This window comes from Carex rostrata, chromosome 1 (assembly GCF_964058835.1).
Source record: "Carex rostrata chromosome 1, lpCarRost1.2, whole genome shotgun sequence".
NCBI classification, from domain to species: Eukaryota; Viridiplantae; Streptophyta; class Magnoliopsida; order Poales; family Cyperaceae; genus Carex; species Carex rostrata.
In genome coordinates this window covers 11,922,177-11,946,461 of record NC_135918.1, presented here as the reverse complement: position 1 = coordinate 11,946,461, position 24,285 = coordinate 11,922,177, and the positions used below count along the sequence as shown (strand labels likewise).

The 24,285-nt window shown below is 33.9% G+C and overlaps 2 protein-coding genes across 2 annotated transcripts; one reads left to right on the top strand and one right to left on the bottom strand.

Moving 5' to 3' along the window:
- Positions 1–232: 232 nt before the first annotated feature.
- On the bottom strand, positions 233–5,858 carry LOC144558808 (PI-PLC X domain-containing protein At5g67130-like). The gene is made up of 8 exons (XM_078307687.1): positions 5,592–5,858; positions 5,213–5,329; positions 4,325–4,462; positions 3,548–3,646; positions 2,853–3,153; positions 1,641–1,864; positions 1,463–1,549; positions 233–777 (listed from the first exon to the last, which is right to left on the bottom strand). Exons 1-8 carry the CDS (start codon positions 5,658–5,660, stop codon positions 613–615), a joined length of 1,200 nt encoding a protein of 399 aa, XP_078163813.1. The 5' UTR covers positions 5,661–5,858; the 3' UTR covers positions 233–612.
- Positions 5,859–15,211: 9,353 nt separating this feature from the next.
- On the top strand, positions 15,212–22,555 carry LOC144559315 (sister chromatid cohesion 1 protein 1-like). The gene is made up of 20 exons (XM_078308360.1): positions 15,212–15,330; positions 15,457–15,525; positions 15,711–15,769; positions 15,865–15,909; positions 16,026–16,045; positions 16,157–16,233; positions 16,554–16,659; positions 17,647–17,722; positions 17,816–17,894; positions 17,972–18,177; positions 18,370–18,431; positions 18,515–18,679; positions 18,878–19,043; positions 19,399–19,484; positions 19,580–19,712; positions 20,060–20,147; positions 20,417–20,538; positions 20,978–21,074; positions 21,679–21,791; positions 22,473–22,555. The coding sequence occupies exons 1-20, from the start codon at positions 15,278–15,280 to the stop codon at positions 22,553–22,555; spliced, it is 1,905 nt and encodes a 634-aa protein (XP_078164486.1). The 5' UTR covers positions 15,212–15,277.
- Positions 22,556–24,285: the final 1,730 nt, after the last annotated feature.

The following is a 24,285-nucleotide window of genomic DNA, read 5'->3' as shown; positions in this document are numbered from 1 at the left end:
GTAGAATATAGTGCTTTTGTAAGATGTACTCCCATCTAAAACTGAGTGAAGATTTTGACAGAGCAGTTTTTAATTCATGCAGCACAATGACAATAGAGTCAAAACAGCGCTGCACATAACTCAGTGCGCTGCATGAATTAAAAACTACTCTGTCAAAATGTTTACCACAAAACCGGCCCCTAACATTCAATGGAAGCTATCGCTTTATAGGTTTTGTGAAGACTGAAGGAGAGAAAATAAAATAAAATGAATAATATATGATACCATAGTTTCAAGAAAAGCAAAAAAGATGAATAATACATCATGCAAAATCGACCTCAAAGTCAATTTGATCAAAGAGTAAATACACGAATGGTCCTTAATGTATAACTAATTTATTATTTTGGTCCTCTTAAGTTTGAAAGTTATCATTTTTGTCTCTATATCATGTACCAAATTTGTCCTGTCAATGAATTCAATGGCAAAATAGATTCAAATTCACATCATCATATCATTATTATGCTGATTTGGCAATTTGAATTCTAACTTCAAGGATCACAATAATAAACTAATGATGCTTTAAGAATCATTTGTGTAATTTACTCTTTGATCAAATAATAAATAAAAGAATTCTCAACTGAGAAGAATCACTGCAACCAATGTTAATTGAATAAACCAAATAAATTTATTTGTGACAAAGACGGAAGCAGCATTAGGCGTACTTGTTGGTGATGGTGGTGGAGGAGGTGTTGGTGGCGGCGGTGGTGGGATTGAACAAGTGCCGTATGTAGCATTAGCCTGAAATTCCAGTATAGAAAACATGTTTAACTGATATTGTACAGAAATATCCCAAATGTTAATGTGTCAGGAAATTTTTATCTAATCAACTTTCCTAAATGAGTAGGTTCAAATGCCTCATGTCTTCATGCCTCTTTAGTACCTCATGTCCTTATCTTTGTTTTCAGAGTTCAAACCGTCAATGCGAACAACTCAACATGATCTCCATATTAAAATGTGCTTGGAGAGGAAATTTTATATTTTTTTTGGAAATTTTTTACTATTTTTTTCAGATAGGTACAAAATCACTGTTATTCAGACCATTAAACAGTGATTTTGTACCTATCTAAAAAAAATAGTAAAAAATTCCATAAAATATAAAATTTGGTCTCCAAGCACATTTTAATATGAAGATCGTGTTGAGCGGTTCGGATTGATGGTTTGGACTTTGGAGATAAGGATGTGAGGCACGAATGAGGCATGAAAGACATGAGGCATTTGAACCGTCCTCTTCCTAAGTTTGCAATTTCAATATTTTTTATGGAATTTTCCACCAACCGTCTCAATCATGCTTCTTGCATTGTACCAATTAGGCTTCAACCAAGCAATAAAAATTCATCCCAATACACCTGTCAGCCTCTGCCTGGTTTTTCAAAAAAAAAAAAATTCATCCCAATGTAGCAAGATTCAAGTCACAAGCACAAACCTTGCAATATGCGATGTTGTCACAACCACAAACCAAGTGCCCATTTGCCACATCAGTCACCAGAGGAGCACCACCTCCATCACTCCTCTAAAATAAAAATAAAAAACAATGGTTTTAAAATAACAAAAATGAGATTAAAAGATCAATAACCAACCAAAAATATGCATGAACAAAATACCTTGTAGAAATCAACAGCAATGTAATTGGCCCACCGGTCGGCGGATGCATTGTGACATGTGTTGAGCATACTGAGCAGTGGGGCCGAGTTATTTGAACATGCCGAAATTGAGCTCGGGTTGTCTGGGAAAAAGTTCATCAAGACCAGAGATTTTGTTTTGTTGTCCATGGAAGATGATTCTGCCCGGTTTGGGCACTTGCCAGACACCATTCCTGCATCTCCATCTAGACAATTTCACAAACACCTTTCAAGTTTAGAAGACACATTGGATTTTTGGAACACTACTACTCGATTCTTGTGTTAGCCGGTATGGTCATTATGATGTTGAAATTTTGTGAGATTTTTGTGATAGTAAATACAACTAGAGTGGGTTTCAAATGTCTCATGACTATCCTCAATCGTGCCTCACATCCTTATCTCCGTCTTTAAAGTCAATACCGTCGATCTGAACCACTCAAGGCTCAACATGATCTCCATACAGTCATACTAAAATGCGCTTGGAGACCAAATTTTATATATTTTTCGGAAATTTTTTACTATTTCTTATTAGATAGGTAAAAAATCACTGTTTTTGGATGGTCCAGAATCTTCTGAAAAACAGTGATTTTGTACCTATCTAATAACTAGTAAAAAATTTCCAAAAAATATAAAATTTGGTCTCCACGCATATTTTAAAATGGAGATCATGTTGATTCAGATCGACTATTTGTACTTGGAAAATGCAGATAAGAATGTGAGGTACGAAAAACATGAGGCATTTGAACCCTGCTCATATAACTGAAGATGTGAAGGGTAATGTTAAAATTATTGTACAAGTACCAACACCAGTATGGTTACTAGATCCATACCGTTTTGGCTATGCACTCGCTTCCACCATGTCATCATGGAGCATAAAAGCATTATACATACAAGAAATGATATTCTACCCGTAATTTTTGTAAATGTAAGATACTGGCACACCAACCATATAAGGTGTTCATGTACTGACTTGTACTGTGTGCAGATCACCAGTAATTTACAATGTACCACCATGAAGTAATCTCATGCGAAATTAGGTGTTCATACAAGACAATTCAATAACCATATGTATAACACGCTTGGTCAACAATTAGATCTCGTACCTGGCAGTTTTGAGTACCTTGCTACTGCATCATCACATATAGATTCACTATCAATAAACAACATTGCTAATATATTTTTCCAAATACTTACATTGGTTCTCGACAACGAAATTCCACTCATATGCTACTCCCTCGGCAGCCTGTTTAGCCGATTTGGAGGTGAAAACCAGGAGACGATAATTGTTTTTAATCATGTCACTGAGGAGAGGCCAATTGCTTCCATTTTGCGGCATTTCAGTAACCGGAAACCAGTACTTATTCAGACCAGAGGAGTTGAAAATACTAGGGATAGATCCAATTTTTGTGTAGTCTTCTATGAAGATTGTTACAACTTCATTTTGGTTTTCGTCTAGAAATGTCTTTATTTCTTTAAGAGTGTTAGCTGCCGGTTGCTGAAATTAAAAAAAGAAACAGAAATTTGCAGATTAGCTCCATACTATCAAGGAAATACAAAAAAGATCATTTTGTGTTTTGTAATTGTATAAATAATAAAAAAAAACACCCGCAAAATTAGAGTACCCCAATGATTTAAGGGATCTCTTGCAACCTTCTCAGTTGGATTACTTTTGTAAGTTCTTGATTGTATGGGGTACCACAAATTTCTCACAAGAAAATAGAAAGTGTATTAGACATTGGTGTTTTGGGTCTTGTCCATAATCCATCATGCCTAATTCAGGCATCATAAAGTAAAAAAAAGTTAACTGGTCTGAGAATTTTGGATTAAAAACACAAAAAAATCCAAAAAAAATGTTGCTATGAAAGGGAGTGAGAGAGAGAGAGAGATACAAAGGCAGTGTAGTTATAGCAGACCCCTCCATAGGAATGGCACAACCATACATCATTATTGAAATCATACATGTCAAGCATTAGACCTCTAACACCATCCTGTAAAATCAAAAACCTTAATTCATGAAAAAAAGAGAATACAAGGTTGCATCAGAAATTTACTCTTCTTATTCAAGATTTACAAAATATTCAACAGCTCTTTAAATAGGAGCCTAGGAAAATTTTACAAAATACCCTTCTTCTACAAAAGTTGATATAAAATACCCTTCCCTCTAAATTTTTTCAACAAAATGCGCTTGTGGATCCTATGAAGTTAATATTTACCCTTCCCTCCCCTTCTCCTTTCCTTTGTCCTTCCCCCTCACTTACACATTTTTTTTCACATTTTTTTCATATTTTTAAATTATGGTTGTCGCTGTTCTAGTCGCATCAGTGACATCTACAACTGGTCTAAGCCCACCTGGAGGATTTTTGGCAAGAAGACAATTGCAATCACAAAGCCGGTTCTGCAATTCTTCGTGACAAACTTCCACATCGATACACAACCTTTTTCTATGCCAATGTATATGTTGAATATTTTTTTCGTAGTTTATAATTTGCAACATTTCATAGTTCAGAAATTTTAGCTTCATATTTGGAATGTTATTACAAAGTATTATATTAAACAAAATATGGTGTCAAATAGATGACGCTTCATAAACATCAAGCACAAAAATAATAATAATTCAACATGAGGCATTTTACTCAGAATTGATCATAAAAAACAAGGGGAGTTACCTGGAGCTGGGAGGTGACATTATTCTCCTGATTTGTGGGGGAAATAAGTGCCGACCCTGTAGCAGAAGATTGTCCACTAATGGCAAATGAGTTGTGTGTTGTTAGCCAAGAGTACTTGTTAAATGCAAACCCTTTTCCCTGACCAAACCCATTATCAAAATTAAGTCCAAACCCAATAACTCGTAATAATTAAAAGTTCCATATGAAGCAAAATCTCATATGTGAGTATGTGACCCTACAAAATGTCAACAAAATCACATCCCCGTATTCAAATGCCTCATTGTCTTACCACAATTAATACCTTCAAACATAAATGGAAGAAAATTGAGGCAATTCATATATTATTAAAGGAACTTTACAAAGAGAACCATGTATGTGATTTTATTTATCATTGTTCGGAAGGGCATGTGAGATGTTTCTGGTATTGCACAGTCACAAGTTCTATATCTTGGATATTTTTTGTTTTGAAGAAACGTATATGATATTTCAATGTTGAAGGGGTATATGTAAAATTATGTCAATAATCAGTGCCAGATACTCTCAATTCACATCCTTGCAGATCACAATTTTGCATAAATATTTTGCAAAGTTGGGATTCACAGATAAAAATGTCAAAAAAAAAAGAGAGAGAGAAAAGAATATGTCCACATCACAATACAGAGAGACTTTTTTCAAAGTTAACAAATTGAGTGCTATACATGTCACACGGTAATATGGGTGCAAAAGTTGTGTTATTTAGCCTATTTTCAAATTTAGCTGTTTGACTTTCAGACTAAGCAAGAGATAAACATGAGCATTAGGTTGACCAGTCAAACACTAACAACTCATGCATAAAAGTATCAAATTTTTCAGGGGTGAAATGGAAAATAAGTTGGAAGAAATCCTGACCATAGTTTCGGGATCAATCGGCGAGGTGCGGGTGCAGATGGATTGACGCGTGTTGCTACAGCTGTCGCAATGCTGCCCCGTGCCACAATCCTTGTCAGCACTGCATTTGCCCCCCACCTGAAATATTTAAACCTGAGTTTTAATTTTATAAGAAATGTAAGAAGCTGAGGTTGGTAAAATATGCAGGAGATCTGATCTTTGACTTCGAATATGTTGTAATAGATAAAACCTTTGCGATTATTTTCTGGAGCGCGTGTTTAGAAATGAAATCCGAAGAAATGAACTTCAATTAGAAATTGCATTTCCAATTCCAATCCAATACAAAAACTAAAAATATGCAATAACAACTAAAGATATCTCAGAGAGAATTGATACATACGATGCCATGAATGCGGAGAGGAAGAGCAAGGATCAGCCCTAGAAACAACAGCGACCAGTGGAACCGCATCGTGCGTCAATTGATGAAGCCGAGAATGGTACAAAGGGAAGGGGGAGGAGGGGGTGAAGAGAGAGGAGGGTGAGGGTAAGATTAGGTGTAACCGTGTGAGCAGCAGAGCAGTTGAGTTTCTCTCTCTCTTTCTCTCTTTCTCTTTTGTCGTGGAGGTGGCCTGGCCGGGTCGGTTGGTAGAGGGTTTGAACTTTCAACTTTTAAATTCGTTAAATCGTTTATTCGTTTTAGAAGTTTGAATAATTCGCTAAACAATTCAATTGAGGTGGCGATTGGGGAGTCCGATCCTCTGAAGTAACCCAATTTTTGAGTTTATATATGAACCGTGCGATCAGAATCTGGGCCGAATTGGCCCTAGTTGTAATGCACGGGGAACCTTTAATATTCGTGCTTAAGCAGATCTAACGGCCCACATCTAAATACAAAACTTCAGTTACTTTAGGTCGTTGGAATTTGCGATTGGGTATCAGGAGAAAGCGAGCTTTAGAAGGTTCTCTTTTCATCAAAATTCAAAGGATGCTCGGTGACTCACATCACATATTAATTGCATCATTAAAATTTTATGTCGTAAATACAAAGTGTTGATGACTTGATGCTCGTCCGACGATAGCACAAACTTTTTATACGGTTCACACTTATTTTATTCAGAAAATTCGCTAAAAAATTTTATCATACTTTTTTGTAGCACAAGTTTTTTTGTAAAAAAATAATCACGTACAAACTTTCAATGTGCCGAAAAAGGGTAAATTCTTTATAAATTTTAATTTATACATAATTTATATATATATCAATGCATTAAGATTCGTGCACGCTAATTCTCAATTTTCATGTGATCAATCGTTCTTGTGCGAGCGAAATATTTTCCAATAAATCTACAGTATTTACTTTTAATAAATAATATTTATTGTGTTATAATTTTCAAATAAATTTGTAGGTTGTTTATTCTTTGAAAAAATATAAAGTGTTACACTTGCCTCTATAAATCGGACGGTCCACATGATCGTTAAAGAGCAAGTGAATCTCAATTGCAAATTTAATTTGGCAGTGATAAAATTTATTGGATTGATATAAAATTATTTGTTAATGCAGCAAGTTTGTGAATTTATTATTATTTTTTCAAACTGTTGCATCAAGAAATTAAACTAGTTTTGCAAGATTATTAAAATTAAAATGAAACGAGTCTCGTAAAATAAAATTCAAGATAAATAACAAAGATAAAATAGTTTGATATTGTTAAAGGGAAATTGCTGGAATTTGAAATGGTTGCCAGTTAGCACATGCTAAGAGCAACCATGAGCTGGTGTTAATTTTTTATTTTTCGAAGGATGTTGAAAAAATTTCGGATCACAAATGTTAATATAAGTGATTTTGTCCCCAGAAAATTTAAAGATTTGAAAATGTGCAAATTTATTAGTGATGTTTAATTTGCAACCTGTGCTTTTAGAACAAGTGCTAATACAAATTAAATTCAAACTGTCAAGAATAATCTTTTATGTCCAACGTCAAATTTACAAAAAAAAAAACAAACGAAATACAATATTTAATTGGAGATTATCTAAAAACTTTGACCTCATTTTTTGCTAAAAAATTAAAATAATAATACTATAACTAACCCAATTTTTTTATTTATATCCAAAAAAATAATTAAATTTCAAAAAATAACCAAAGCTGAACAGGATTTCGAAATCTACCCAAACTGAAAAAAAAATTTTCCCGTAATTCAGTCCAAAACCGGAAAAAATTTCTCCGATTTTAGAATTCCAAAAAAAAATACTTAGAATTCTAAAACCGGAGAAATTTTTTTCGGTTTTGGACTGAATTACCGGAAAAAAAAAATTCCGGTTTGGGTAGATTTCGAAATCCTGTTCAGCTTTGGTTATTTTTAGAAATTTAATTATTTTTTTGAATATAAATTAAAAAATCGGATAACTATACGTAACAAATTGAAATTAAAATCCGGGTACATGACTAAATCTATAGACTACTGTCGTCCATACACCGTCATGTTATACCAAATCAAGATTATCAAGCAGCAAATTATGACTTTGACTAATGTTATCATATTTTGTTTTTTAGATTAAAGTTGTATATCATGCCATCCAATTTTAAATATTAACAAGGAATCTCTTTTCTTAATTTTGGATGTAGAATCTTCCACACAAAAAACACAGTCCCAAATAATATACTAAGAGTTGGTTTCTCTAATAAAAAAAAATATATTTTTTTATTAATATATAAATAGTCTTACTAATTAAAGTTATTTTGTACATTACAAATTAGTCACTAATTTTTATTCGCCCCTTACAAAGCGGAAATTAAAATTTGATCAAGAAATTGCAACATGAATAATAATTAGTAACATCGAAACATATGTACCTTATAAAAATTATAAACATTTACGCAATGCAATAGACAAATTAAAATTTGGTTAATAATCTGTAACATGAATAAAAATTATCAACATTTGAGGAAATAGTTGTGAGTAATATTGTGCAACCAGCACAGAGAAAGCTAGATGGAATTTGTTAATAATAGTTTAATATTATCTAATCTAAGCATATAAATGTATGCGAATAAGTCAAAAAAAAATGTAATCGTACACACGGTTTGATTTAATGTAATTAGTAGTAATTATACGAGAAAGTTTATTCAAAATTGGTTCTTTGTACGAGTCAATTAAAATATTTATAATTGTAGTGCATCTGAAGTAATTAATGGACGCCGCCGGAAAATTAATTATAATTGTAAAATAAAAAATTAGAGTATTTTCATTACCATAATTAATTAGAAATTGCCACGTTGGATTAGAAATTAGAATTGAAAGTTTAATGTATAATTAACAACTAACAATCAGCAAATGATAATTTATAATTTGCCAACGTGGGAATTAAAAAAAATTATATAGAAAGCTTGCTAATTATGAAAATATTATATATCTCATGAGTTGAAAAGGAAATTTCTATATTGGAATTTAGAGCAGAAATGTAAAATTTGTGTTAAAAAAACAGAGAACTAGCCTAAAGGTGAAAGAACAAAATGCAAAACAAAGGGGAATCAGAGAAATGTATTTTGAGCAAAATATACAAAAAAAAAAAAAAATTTTTAGCAGGGCCTATCTATGGGTGTCAATTGTCATCCACCAAAAAAGGAAAACATTTTTTATGACAACCTATTTCCAACCAAACTCCACTTTCAAAATTTTAATTTTGTTGAAGCGGTCGCCTCAAAAAATTTCAAAATTAAATAAAACATGGAGTCAAGGAACTCCTTTTGTTTGAAAGTCAATACAAATTAGAGAATTTAAACTGGTAAAAAATTAATTTTTAAATTTAATATTAGAAGAGAATACAAGATAAAAAAAAAATATTTGTCGGATTTTATATGTTTGATCTTATTATTTTTAAATTTTCAAAGATTAATTTTTTTGGGCTTCTGGTTTAGAACATGCTTTTTAGCACAACCTCATGTTTGATTTGCACTGTCATTAATTAAAATATATAAAAAGAGGTTACTTCTATAATTCCCTACTTGGCTACTTTTTACAAAAAAAAGTGCTAATAAATAAATATTTCTGGTCAATTGCTTGACACCTCTAGGATTATAATATGATCAGGTAAATATCTGCTGTTAATTTGCCGATTATTTTAATCATATCGTTAAACAAAAATTAAAAATTAAATTCGTAGCAACATTTTTGTAAAATGTTTAAAATTAAAAGGTGGCAATGAATCTTAACGGCTCACATGAGCTCAATTATACTTGAATATATTTCAATTCTTGAATTCATATAGCTCAATTATACTTAACCGTATTTCAATTCGTGAATCATATGAATCATTTGCCGAAAGTTTTATTCATATCCTAAAAAAAAAAAAAAAAAAAATCTAACAATGCCATCGTTTTTCCAAGATTCAAATTTTGTCCCAACCGTTGGCATTGTCAGCGGTACCGTATTTTTTTAAGTCTTTTTTTTTTTTTTAGCATTAATGTTTCATCAATGTTTTTAATAATGAAACATTGATACTCTTGTGCTGAGATTAACTAGGATATAAAATATCGACACGTCATCGATGTTTTTGCAATAAACATACATTGTTTCTAAACTTTAAACAATTATAATTTTTGGTAGGAAACTCTGATTTGAGCGTTTGACCACAATTCAGAAAATATTGCGAAGAGAAGGAGAGCCTAGTAACCGCGCTAAATTGGAATGAAAGAATTTGATTGGTTCGATGGGCTCCTCAAAACCCGGGCCCTATTCTTTTTTTTTTTTGAGTAATTCCAGGCAGTAGCTGCCAGGTAACCCGGGCCCTATTCGAGTGGTAAGATTTGAGTTAGGGTCAAGTTTGGGGAATCGAATCGTCTGTCCCCCTGGGGACAGGAAATTCCTGCCCCCAGAGTCACTGCAGAGTGGGTCCCCGTATAACTCTAAATCCAAAACCACTTTAATCCTAAACTTTTTAACAGTAACCGGGCCCACCCAATGTTATTAGAACCGGACCGGACATTGACCCGGTCAAGCTCCGGGTTAACGGTTCACTGGTCGAACCGATGGGTCAACTGGTTCAATTGCAGGTTTTTTAAATAAGTTATAATTTGTAATCCGAAAGTGTAAATGAAAGCATTGATGCCTAAACATAGGCAAAGTAGTACTGATACATTATATTTTGAATTTATTTTCATATGCAAGTTTTCTTTACATGATTATACAACTCGAACCAGAAAAGTAAGGAAAGGAAAAGATGAAGGGTAACTAAAGTTGGGTTTAAACCCGTTAAGGATTAAGGAGAAATTGACATATACAAGAGATTCATTAATACTGACTATTGAAAATCTTTTCTCACTCTTTTCGGCAACAACCATTAAACTCAGGCCACCATTATCCATTAACAGATTATCAAAGACCATTATCCATCAAAAACTAGGAACAACAAAACCTTGAGTCGGTTTAGAGAGGAAATCAAAGTACAAGAACAAAATGCAGCAAACACACCACATGAACCCATGATTAAAGATATACAGATTAAACCCATGATTAAACCCATGTTTATCAAGCAAAAAGTGATGACGTTTAGAAATGCATTGTAAATACAAAAGTCAATCCATGTTTAGAAATTCATTTTCGTTTGAGCATTTCATCAAACACCTTAAATGCATAGATTTATTCAATAAAATCAACTCAAATAATAACCTTTCAAGTGTTCTATCAATGTGATTACATGAGATTACTTTGAGTATTTGATCTTCACAGCTACTTTTGTGATTTCCTATCAAACTATGCCTTGAAAATATGCATCCTTGAGGTGTGAGGTTGAGCTGTGCAAAACTTGGCATTGAGGAATCGAGAATTGAGAATATAGTAAGAAATCACACATCTTTTGTACTTCTGTTGGATAATACAGAGAATCTTGTTGTTTTACGAGCAAAGAAAAGGTGAGATGGTTGAAGGAGAAAGATAAATATACGAAAAATCTTGAACCGCAAAAGAAAATTGTTTTGAACCGGTTTTTTGTTGGTCTGGTTCATTGTTTTTTTTTATAAAACCCGACCAATTAACCGGTTTTGACCGGTCTGAGAGCATAAACGATCCTTTTAAAGAACCGAACCGGACAGATGACCGGGTCCGGTTATTTCCGATTGAACCGCCGGTCCGGTCCGGTTCTGATAACACTGGGCCCACCCGCAGTGACTCTGGGGGCAGGAGATCTGATTCCCAAGTTTGGACTTTATTCCAATTGGAATCAGCTCGGTTTTGATTTATTGAGTCGTCCAGCCTGTTTGCTCATGAATCGTAATGAATCATTACAGTCTTATTAGTTATACACATTCATAAAAATGTTGTTAATATTTTTTATTTTATTTTGAAGGTTATTCAAATCCGTTAATTTGTTTTACTCCTAGTGTCTCACAACCGAGATTGGTTGTGGAGGTAGCTTTGTAGACAATCGTGAAGTCGACCCATCAAAATAGAATTGTCCAGTAGTAGACGATGTTAGGAAAACGAGTTTATTTTGTGATAGCTCTACTGGCTCAATTTTAGTGAGCAAGAGTGTTATTTTTCACCGAGGTAAGACGATAAAACGATTATTGTAGGTAAATAGATATAAGATTGTGTAAAGTAGGATAAAAAGCTTTTGTTGGGAGATGTAAATAAACTTTTCTTATTCAATATGTCGACAGCTGGTTATTGACCAACTGTCCTTCAAAAAAAAAATAGATATAATATATTTCAGAATAAAAAATATGTGTGCTATTTTAAAAACAAATTTTAATAATTTTTTTGAAACTTTGCTGTACAGAGTATTAATTATAAGTTTAATAGCAAGTATCATACAATTTATTAATCTTATTATATCCAACTTGTTGCAAAAACAAAATCAAATGCATTTTCTATGTGAGTTAGACATGCTTATTTAAACTATCTTCTATTAAATTAAAGTAGGATATCAAAAAACTAAAAATAAGCTGATTGTATCAATTAGGCAATAAGTAAAAAATACGAGAACTATTTTATAATGTTAATTTTTTAAAAACAAAATTAAATATCGAGATTCTCCCAAAACATTTAAATGAATAGAAATGTACTAATATAATACCGTGCTCGTGTATTGTAAGTTGTAACAGAGAAATATTATAAGAGAACAAAAAAAAATCACGTACAAAATGACATATTTTTATAAAAAAAAAACAAATTAAATAACAAATAACATTTCTTAAATGACATTTACATGTAAATAACATTTTTTAAATGAGATATTATATAACATATTAAATTACATTTATTTTCTTGATCTTTTTAACACATTTTCATATAAAAAGATTTCAAACAAAATAACTTATTAAATGACAAATAACATTCTTTAAATGATATAAAAAATAGAAAAAATAAAGTCATGACCAATCAATTATTAATTAATTCAAAAATTTCTTAAATGACATTTATAAATCAGGACCAATTAGAAAGATAATACAATTTGTATGTAGATGTTACATGTGACAAGTACTTATCTAAATAAATTTAGACTTCTACATGTAAAAAAAAATATAAAAATAATGCATAGAATCAAAATATTTGATCGGTGGGGTGATATTCAATTAGAAATTTTATCTTTTAATCAAAACTGTTGGCAGATCAAAACATCTACATACTTAATATAATAACGAAAATGAAGATAGACAATAAACAATAAAACATACTAATTATAGTTAATCTAAATAAAAAAATCCTCCTTAATGCTTTGAAAGGATCGAAGAGAATATCCCTTCGAGACTGCTCTTTGAATCTTGTCTTCCTGTCATATGTGAGATTTTTCTTGAATTTTGAGTTTGAATTCAATTCGTTCATTATATGCTAGCACAAAATTTAAAGAGACTATGCTTATTACATATTTGGACAAAATTAGTCTCAACTAAAACTCAAATATTTTGTTAGCTCAACGCGGACTCGACTTTGTCTTCTTTCTATTATGGCTGAATTCAGATAACATACAGTACCCGGCAAAATTGAGTGAGGTCGGTTTAAATTAGTTTATTTAAAATTAACTATTCAATTAAGATCTAACAGCAATTATTATACACAATATACATAATTATGTACTGTATCGTGTTAAATTTTTAAAAAATAATTACAAGACACAAATAATGATAACACGCGAGTCACAAGTGAGCTCTCACACGAGAGATAGGAGTAGGATCGATGGACACTGGACCTACTTTTAGGTTCAATTAACTCTATCACCGTACGATTAACATTAAAATCTGTGCACACGGAAATTGATAAAAACTCATACGGATTTTAATACAGAGTGCATGATTCTTGATGCCATTGGATGGCCAGATCACCCATCGAATCAAAGTAGGTCCTATGGGCATCGGACCTACTCTGAAGTGCTCACACGAACGGGCCATCATCAAACAAGTGCGTATCCTCTGAGATATCTCAATTTTTGCGTGACCGGTGCCTATTCGGGGATAGCGCAGGGGGCCAGTATTATTTTTGCTTTGAGATTATCCTCTGAGATATCTCAACTTTTGCGTGACCGACGTGTCCGGTGCCTATTCGGAGGTGATGTAGGGGTCAGTATTATGTTTGCTTTGAGATTCGTGCAGAACGTAGTTAAACGGTTGAGATTTACCATGAAGTCACGCAAAGTTTGAGATATCTCAGAGGATACGAATTCTCAAACTACAAGCTTCAAAGAATTTTATTGATTTTTGCTTTGTGTACTGTGTAGCCTAGCATGAAACCAATAGTTTCAAGGATTAATTGTGACCCGCTTCGTACGAGAACACACATGTACGATTTCACTGTAACATTATTCTAATTTTTTGGTCAAGTGCGGTATGAAAATGCTACCTATCTTCTCTTGTTCTAACTTCGAACCAAATCATAAAATATAACTAGGGGCTCAGCCCGGAACTTCGCAGCCAGTTTATTGTCATTTAAACAAGTATAGTTTAGAAGAAGAAGAAAAAACATAGAAACGAACAATCAGTTAAAATGATTATCATTTTTTTTATAAGAAAAAAATGAACAAAGGATAGATTAATAATATCGATTTAATTCAAAATTAGAAGTTACAATATTTTTCTCCTAACAATCCGTTGGTTTCAGTTATCTACAGTGTTTATTTAGATCATTTAAATCTATAGGAAAAATGGCATTTGTAGTTGTGCTGATATATGATAAATATCAAAATGCAATGAACATTTTGTAAAGAAAATCACAAATATCTACTTGATCCACGAAGGACTAGAGAATCATAAAACACTTTCGTCATCAAATCTTTCTTATATATTAATTTTGAATAGATGAGTACTATTCATCCACAGTAAAATCTACAGTGCTAATCAATAGTGAGACTTAGAGCTGGGTCCCACTGTCAGTTCCAATTTTCTTTTATCCTCCGTTCTTACTCGGGTTCTGGAAAGTTCACGCAAGAACTTTTTTCCTGTTCGTTTCTCCTCCCTTCTTGCGCTTTCTCCTCCAAACAAAAAAAAAAAAAACGACCGACATACGGGTCCCACTGTCAGCAACACATTTTCCAGCTTTCTCCAAATTTTTTTTCCACCTCTCCAGAAATTTCTCCATTCTCCCTCCGCTTCCCTCTCTTGACCGCATGACGAGCTCTCACTGTCGCCGCTCCGTCGGCCTCCGATCGCGCCACCGCTTGACGGGAGGACCTTGCATTGAAGCTCTTCAATTGAGGGGAGTTCGATCAAAGCACTCTGCCTTCGCTCCCTCTCTGGCTCGAATATTAGCAATATTAGCAATATTAGCAACATTTCAGATTACAAATTTCGCGAGGCTTTATCTGAAAATGCTACTTACAAAGTTGCTGTCGCCAAATATTATTCTTTAAAAAAAAAAAAAAAAAAAAATATAGAAAGAATTCCCATTTTAACCCGGCGAGAAACAGCCTATATATATATGAGCCGTTGCACTAGATGTCGTAATCACCCATTCAGAAAAGCAGGCGTCCTTCTCTGACAAACCGTTCTTCTCCATTTTCCCGCTATTTCTCTAAACATCTCTTCCACTCTTTCTATATTTTAGTTCTCTACGAGATCATCTCTATTGAGATTTTATAAGATAAGCTAGCTAGTTTCGATTAGATATGTTCTATTCGCATCAGCTCCTTGCGAGAAAAGCACCACTGGGCCAGATATGGTTGATATATAGTCTATTTAATTAGTCTCTTTTTGATCTAGTTTGAGCTAGCTTTTATGTTTTGTTTCTAGTTTATCCGAGTTTTTATTTTGTAATATCTTGAAATTGTTTGAATCTGATTTTCAGGATGGCAGCAACATTGCACTCGAAGATAAACAGGAAGAAGCTTAACAAGCTCAACATCATTCAGATCTGGTGCGTTTTTTTTTAATCTTAACTTCTCTTCCCTTTTGTCTGTTTCACTTACATTTTAGTTAGTTATTTGTTCGTACCTCTGTTTTTGTTAGCTTCCTCAGTTAAGAGCATCTTAATTGATTTAAGATTGTTGAATTTAATTTCACTTTTGTACTTGCATTTCGGATTTCTATATTGATTTTCAGTGAGGAGATTTTGAACCCTTCAGTGCCAATGGCTCTGAGGCTCTCTGGAATCCTTATGGGTAAGAAACACCATTCAAACTCCAAATAAATCTGAAATTAGTGTTGTCTTCTCTGTAATTGTTTCTCCTCACACTTAATGCCCGCCTTTATTTAGGTGGAGTTGTTATTGTTTATGAGCGGAAGGTGAAGCTCCTCTATGGTTCGTCTCTGTCTCTTTAGTTTTCTTCATTTCCAATGTTTTACAGATTTTATTTATTTTCGTTGAGATCGGAATAGAAATCTGACATTTATCCGTTGCGTTTCTTTCTTTCACAGATGATATTAACCGTCTTGTGGTAATCCTTCTGACTTTCTGATCGCCTTTTTCATTTTATCTTATTACACCTATCAGTACAATATTTTCTCTCTATTTTCTCATCTCTTTCGTACATTTATTTTAATTTCAGGCCGAACTCAATGAAGTATGGAAAGCTAAGCCCATCAGGAATTCTAATGTACTCCCTAAAGGAAAAGCAAAGGCCAGGTATCTACTAGTTACGTTATTTACTGTTTTATAAATGATAGATCTAAATTAAATTATATTAATCTACAAATTGTAAATATATAGAATCTAAATCTCAAAACAATCTAGTTAAACCAGTTTTTTTTGTCGAATTTGTCATTCGAAAACAAGTCCAACGGATACAAGAAGAGTTACTCCAATCATCCAATAATAATTTAAGAAAGTAATATTTAGTTGTTGTTTTTATAGTATTTAGTCCTTAAATCTATTGCAGTATATGTATTCATGTAAAGTGGCCGTTGGGCGTTGGATAATGATCTGACAGCTTTTACTCGCTATAGGTATGAATCAGTTACATTGCCTGGGCCAGGGAACGTGGATACCGAGGTGGAGCCCACCCTGCCAGGCGCCGATGCTACGTTCGCTGCTGCCAGATTGGAACATATGGTAATGATTTCTTATTTAATTTGTAGGACATTGTTTGCCTCATGACGAAATACCCCTTCATGTGGTCAATTGGCGGTGAGTTGACCATTTCTGACCAACTGTGTGTGTGAGGGGCGTTTTCGTCGAATTGGTGAATAACGAGACTTTATATAACTGTATCAGGGTACAATTTTTGTTTTCTTTCAGTGGCATACCCGCCGTGTTATTTTGTTCACACGTGTTAGTACCGCGATGACTACTTGACTAGAGTAACGAGTCCAGTCTCTTTGGGGCCTTTCGTGCAGAAACTTTTGTGCTAGGTCACTGATATGCGGGTCCCAGTCAATAGACAATAGTTGGCGGAAATAAATCAGCTACGATCCCTTAGGATTGTAGGGTCCCTACAATTCCAATTCCAATCTTTCATTTATTTTGAGATTCGTGTATGAAAACAACTTATATAGAGATTCGTACAATTCAAAAAAATGAAAGGTTCGATTTGGAATTTTAGGGATTTATTTCCATAGTTGGCTGGTTTATGGTTGGAAAGATCTGACCGATTGTGGGGCCTGCTTCTCAGCGAAACTGATGGATCTCTGTGGGGACCTCCTTGACAGACAACTTTTCTCTTCGGGCTCTGGTTGCTGCTTCTGCCAATCGTTATAAACATGATCTTCTCTGAAGACTTGTTAAACTTAATAATTGGCGACCCCATTAAGGCATATAGGTTGTCTGATTTTGTAGCATGGAATCGACACGACCAGTGTTCGATAAAATGCCTCAAAGGCATCATAGGTGAAAAAAAACATATTGGCACGGTTGGTTCGGTCATGCTGAGGTAAAAATACTATAATAGCCCACGTAATTATGCATGTCTATTCATGCCCATCCTAGCTGTAGGTGCTGGACCTATTGTCTGAGAAAGACTAGTTTACTTGTTGCTTAGACTTTCTCATATTTGTTAACCAGCTAACAACACATCTGATCTCTTGCTTATTTTGAATGTAGAGATTGGATGATTTGGATGAGCAATATGTCCACATTGAAATCAATGATTATGATATCTCTGAGAACCATCACCAAGGTTTGTTTTCACTTATATCCCCTTTTTCAAAAATTAGAAATTAATATAATAAAAAAATAATAAGAAACCTCAGTATACTAATTTGATTTGCAGCTCAAGCTGAGGACATCACTCTGGCTGACAACAAAGACTGTGTTTTTGCAGAGACCTTTCACTATGACCGTTTTGAAAGGTGGCACAAATATAAATGAAATCTACGCTGGGCCAAATTTACAGATCTAACATTTTTTATGGTGGTGCTTTTGATAGGTTTGACATGAGAGAAGACGAAGTACACATCGACCTAACCACACCCCCTGACCAAGAGATGCCCAACATCATACCATCACCACCTAGATATGATGATGGCATGCAAATTGACAACACCACCATACGCTCCTCTACTTCTCAACCCCCTGATCCTACCTTTCATGATAATGCCGTACCATTCGACAACACTACCAATCATCCTCAATGTTAGTGGTAATCATGAAAACAAGCATGTTTGTACCTGGCAAGTTGTGCATCTACTTGCAATGGTTGTACATTACTGATATGATCTATGTGGTGCCATAACTAAAGTGGCTCAAATTTGTTAGAATTACATTGACTTTTGGTTCAAGTCCATCGTATTTAATGGATTGATTGATAACGCTATTATTAATTAGTGCATCACCTCTGTTCTGACACAGGTGGATCTCCTGAGCAACAAGATGAGCAACACCAAAAGGTTCTCACCTTCCCCGTTTTCAGATTATTCTAAAATCATTGAAAACAAAGTTATCCTGAAATTTTTTTTCTTAAATGACACAGGTTGATAATGCAGAGAGGCGAAAGGCTCCGAAGAGGAGAGCAGCTAGAAACAATGTTTCAAAGCTTCGAATTGACAATGAACAAATCATGATATCTGGTACAGTGTACCAGTCGTGGCTTAAGGATACATCTCAAATTGTTACCAAGCGAAGAAAAGTCAATCAGGTATGGTCTTATAGTTGCGATCCTCAGCTACTTTGAAATATTATTGATAAATTGTTTCATCTTCTGAAGTGTATAGGGGTTGTCATTACCAGAAATTAAAGGCTGTTGAAGTTTACATTTTTTTTTATTATTTGTATAGTTGTCAAGCTAAATCTTTATTTCATTATATAAAAATTACCATCGGCATAAAATGTACAGGTTTCTAGTTCTATAAAATTAACTGCGTTGATGGAAGTGCCTCCTGTCGCTATCATTACTGGGTATGAAAAGTTTCCTCCTGGCTTTTACTTCCCAAAGACCATCATGGACCTATGGCAGGAGTGTACTCGACCAAAGTCGCCAGAAAAGGAAAATTTGTCTCAAGGTAAGCAGTGAGAGCACCCCTTTTGTCTCCCAATAGTAAATGCTTTTATTTTGTTCTGCAAATTGTATGTGAAGTTTTTATTTGGAATCCTGCAAAAGCTAGTAGCTTGTAGCCTGCTTCGGACTTGTAATATTCTTGTATATATATACTTCCAGTAGTAGCACCTCAATTTTGGAATAATTATGGAAATTGACTGATACAAGCCACAGAGCAACATAAGGGTTTTTTTTTTATAAAAAAAAGAGCAACATAAGTTTTTATATGAATAGATTTACAAGCTTTTGCATGAGTAAATGTGGATAATGATTATTTCATTTAGTCTATAAGAGTGAGTCTAAGAGTTTTAAATTTTAAGGGGAAACATCGCCACAGGCTCACCATCAACAGAACACAAGGAACTTTCCAGAGGAGGAATTCCATCCTCAAGACCTTCCTGAATTTGTAATATTTTATTTAGCTGTCTACATTTTAATTTTCAGCTCAGTAGTCTATATAGAATTGGAACCTTTTCTAACTTGAATTTTTTTAAGACAAAGCCTCCTGAGATGTTCCCAGACAATTGGGGGCAGTACAACCCAGATGACTCAGTGGAAAGGATGAGGAAGGATCTAGAGGACTTGGGTTTTGATGCTGGTCAGCATAGTGGACATTTTACTCCATCTAGTCCAGGTAGTTACTAGAATTTAACTGGGTAATTGTCATTCTTCCCTCTATTTATTACATTTTTCTTGTTTCATTTTCCTCTTTCAAATTCACAAGATTTACTGTGTGGCTGACGTATGTCACTAGTGTGTGCAGGGTGTACTTTGTAATCAATGTCACTCTGACAGTCACTATACTCTCTCCATTCCCATATTTACCACAGTTTGGTTTTCCTAGAAACTTCTTGTTGCCCCAATCAAGCTCCATCTGATATTCAACCAAAACTGAAAACCACAATTGAAAGCTATAATCTGACAACTAGTTCTGTTACTTCTATGATGGATTGCATAATATATTCATTTTCATGTTGGCAGGACATTCAGGATCAGCCCGATCAGCTCGGAGCTTAGGTTCTGGGCCCACTCTACCAGTCGGTGAATCTGAGATGCTTCCAACTGGGAGGTAAGGAGAATCAAGGTGCTCAGTTCTGTTATGAAAGATTTTGATCAGAGATCTCAAGTTAATACAACCATTCAGTTCTGGTACCTATTTAACATGAGTATGCCCGGTCAAACGTGGATAAGAGGATTACTTTCTGTAAGCATGATAAATTAGGTCTAATTTATGTAACAACTCGAGACAGTACAATACATTTCGGACACAGACATGGTACGGCTTTAGAAGTGTCTGTGCCACATAGGGTTTAATACAAGTGTCTATTGTGGAAACAGATCAAAAAGAAGGCAGCAATCCTCCTTAGGAGGTAGCCATCTTGAGACAGTTGAGGAGGAACCTTTTGTGGCTGCTTTCAAGATTCGGAGGGTGTCAGAGGAGGGCCCAACCCCCGAAACAGGTACCAACACCAACGCCCTGCCCCACCCAAAAAGATAAAATATCCAAAAAGAATTTTAAATTCAATATAGTTTTATTTTTTATTCTTTCCCCAAGAAAACATAAATCAATGGCCAGTATCATCTAAGGTACCAACACCAACGCCCTGCCCCACCCAAAAAGATAAAATCTCCAAAAAGAATTTTAAATTCAATATAGTTTTATTTTTTATTCTTTCCCCAAGAAAACATAAATCAATGGCCAGTATCATCTAAATGATGTGGCATTGGCACATCTACATATACTCTGAATGAACTTACCTGATTGTGGCATATTTTTATAAACATACCATAGGCTTGTGTAAAAGTAGGATTGTTTCAGTACTCTCTAATTGAGAATATAGGCTGTATCCATTGTCTACTTTATTATTGTTGTCCTAAGAAAATGAAATTCTATGTCAGAGCCCTTAATGGAAACTGGGCCAACGCCAACTCAAACTCCTCTCCGAGGTACAAGCTCCGATGTTCCTGTAGACCCTATGACTCTGGCAATCAAATGGTAAGTAAAGCATTTCTTATTTGTAGCAAATTATGTCTTCCTTGTGAAAGCTTCATTCACACAGAATCACCCTACAGATCTTCAACATGACATATCTTACCTTTGAAAGATAGGAATATAATGCTACTCTCTAAATAACAAGACTGAAGTAGTTGGGACATTTTTTCAGGTGAAATTGACAGTTAAATATGTGCATTGTTTGTTCATTATATATATATGTGTACGTTTGGATGACACAAGAATAGTGCTAACTCAGGAATAGCTACTATTCATAGCGAGCTATTCTCACTATTTCACGTTTGGGTGAAAAAAAAACTATTCTCAATACAAGGAATAGCTCAGGTTAGCTGCTATTCCTTAATGTTAGGTTAGCAGCTATTCTGAGCTATTCTTTGTTTCATCCAAACGCACAAGGATTTGTACATCTGATGTATTGATGACTTCTTCTTTTCTTTTTTTTTCTTTTTTTTTGGGGGGGGGGGGGGGTTACGATACTTGTTTCACAGAGGAATATACCGTATTTTGGGGTATTTGAGGCACACATGAGAAAATTTTCTCTTTATCTATAGTAAGATGACTTTTCACTAATGCAAACTATATGCAGCCAACTTAAATTACACTTTGAAACTCCTGGGGCCCCTAAATATGAATCGCTTGGTCAGTTAGCTCAGGGGATGAATGCTTCAAGAGCTGCCAAGTTTTTTTATCAGACATGTGGTAATTCCCCTTCCGCACCCTCTCTCTTAATCAATTATCCAAATTTTTTATGTTCAAATACTTCATCAATGTTTCTGTTTGCAACCAGCACCAAACTTTTTATTCATTTGCAAAAGTAACTTGCAAAAATAATTAAAGTTCTAGCCAGCTTAAAGAATAAGAATAAGGCTATGATACTATGCATAGCAAAGATTGGTCCATACTATGGGTCAATATTTTTGTTTTTAAAGTTTAGATAGTTGATCTAAACCGTTCAATATTATTTCCATATGAAAATGTACTTGCAGACTAAATTTTACATTTTTTCGAATTTTTTTACTATTATTTTAGATAGGTAGAAAATCCCTATTATTGAATGGGGTCTAGAATCATCAGATCAAGTGATTTTATACCTATCTCAAAATAATAATAAAAAAATTCTGAAAAATGTAAAATTTGGTTTACAAGTACATTTTCATACGGAGATCATGTTAAATGGTTTAGATTGATTGTTTGGACTTTGAAAATAGATATATTGATCCATAGTACGGACCAATGCACTATGCATAGTACCATAGCCTCACTCTAACAGGGTAATTTTCCATATAAACTCAAAAAGAAAAAGATCAGATTTTCATGTAGCATTTTCTTTTACTGATCTAGTAAAGAGAGTAACCAATCTTGTTTGAAGCTAATGTGCAGTTCTTGCGACTCGCAATTACATAAAGGTTGTGCAGGAGGAGCCATACGGCGATGTACAAATCTCAAGGGGGCCAAAAATGTAGCTCCTTTCCTAATTTGCATATATCTAATTAGAAAACATGGATTTTTCTGTTTAATACTGGTTACTACAACACTGTTTTATGGTCCTAAACAAAGGATTTTCTCTCCATGCAACACCTCCTTTCCTAATTTGCTGTTTAATACTGGTTACTACAACACTGTTTTATGGTGCTAAGTTTAAATTTAGTAAATAGTTCAATGAATATGTGGAGTACTTATTTGTCACTTCTCCAAGTTTTTGTCTTATAAGGGACTTATGTTGTCTTACGGATCCCCAAATACTAGCAATTTATTTTTAAAATTTTTTGACTTGTCGGATCAAAGATTTGTTTCTGCACCTATTTTCCATTTTCCGTCTTTTTATCATGTGCATACTTGGTTTCAAAGTGGACAAAGCTTCTGGTTTAGCTTCCGGTTTCTTTTGTTGTTTCCTTGGCTCCTGAGTTATTCTGTGATGCAGCTGGCTCTGCTTCCTGGCTTGAAAATTGGAGTTAAATTGGTTCAAATTTTGTATAATTTGGTTAAATTAGGAGAAATGGACAAGATATTGAAAATTGTCAAAACTGCATCCCTTTGGCAATTGAGAAGAAATAATAAACACTTGTTTCCTTGAATTACATCATTGAAGCAATAATAAATTTACGTGCTTGGCAATTTTATTTGGGTGGAATTGCGTTGCTCCCTGGTACTCTCACAGTACAAGATATTGAAAATTGTCAAAAATGCATATATCTAATTAGAAAACATGGGACGGAGGGCGCACCTGCTTGAACAAATTACAATCTTTCAATTTTCATCTTGCATCCTTTTTATAATTTTGAAGGCAATAATCGGGTCCCGTGCGGTATATGTATTACTGTAAAGTCTCAAGTACTATGTTCCGATTATGAATCGAGATTCAAGGCATTTGAATGGGTATTGAATTATTGATGTCCCGTGAGCCTAAAAGCGGAAGCCCGCAACAAAACAGTCATAAGCCCACATTACGCAGCCCGATAAGAGTTCCTTTTTTTTAAAAAAATTTTGACGAAAATTTGGAAGTCAGATCTTCAGATTCTAAACTCAGATGAGACTTTTGGTACGTTTATATCGTGCAAAGTATAAGAATAGCGATTTTTAAATTAGTGTATAATAGTGTTAATTTTGAACTACTTGAATTAGTAAAAAAAATCGTTTGAATTGTATATTTGAAATAGTGATGGAGAGAATGAATAAAATAATAATTAAACTAATTTAATATTTAAATAAATATTATATTACATTTAATATTTAAACTAATATTTTTTAATACAAATTAATATTTTATTTAATACTGATCTCATATTTTATTTATGGGATCGACTAACTATCCCTCAGTCAATTTTTCCTATTCATCCTTCAGTGAATAACTACTTGTGGGGACCGTTAACTAACTGTACTTCAATAACTACTTAGGGGACCACTTAATATTTGATAAATTTTATAACTAACGCGTGCAAATATGAATACATATGTGCGCAAGTTTTAATGTATAAGAGATGATTCCCAGCCATTGTGATTCCCTGGAATGTGATTACCGCGTTTGGCATGAAATGGAAGCGACAATCCGTGATTCCTGGCTATTTTCATTCCTGGCTTCCGAATTTTTTATTAATAGAAATAAAATAAAATAAATATTTAAAAAGAACACTACTTTTGAGTTTTTGCGAAAACTAAGTAGATCGGGCTCTGTAAACCCGTCCCACCGGACGGG

What these genes read in the sequence shown, in the direction of transcription:
- LOC144559315 (XM_078308360.1), top strand. Translation starts at nt 15,278, where the DNA reads ATGTTCTATTCGCATCAGCTCCTTGCGAGAAAAGCACCACTGGGCCAG. An exon ending in CTCAACATCATTCAGATCTG is followed by an intron (nt 15,526 to 15,710) that starts GTGCGTTTTTTT and finishes ATTGATTTTCAG; the next exon opens with TGAGGAGATTTTGAACCCTT. An exon ending in CTCTGAGAACCATCACCAAG is followed by an intron (nt 17,723 to 17,815) that starts GTTTGTTTTCAC and finishes TTTGATTTGCAG; the next exon opens with CTCAAGCTGAGGACATCACT.
- LOC144558808 (XM_078307687.1), bottom strand. Translation starts at nt 5,660, where the DNA reads ATGCGGTTCCACTGGTCGCTGTTGTTTCTAGGGCTGATCCTTGCTCTT. An exon ending in GCTATAACTACACTGCCTTT is followed by an intron (nt 3,154 to 3,547) that starts GTATCTCTCTCT and finishes TTTTAATTTCAG; the next exon opens with CAACCGGCAGCTAACACTCT. An exon ending in TTTCGTTGTCGAGAACCAAT is followed by an intron (nt 1,865 to 2,852) that starts GTAAGTATTTGG and finishes GAAATTGTCTAG; the next exon opens with ATGGAGATGCAGGAATGGTG.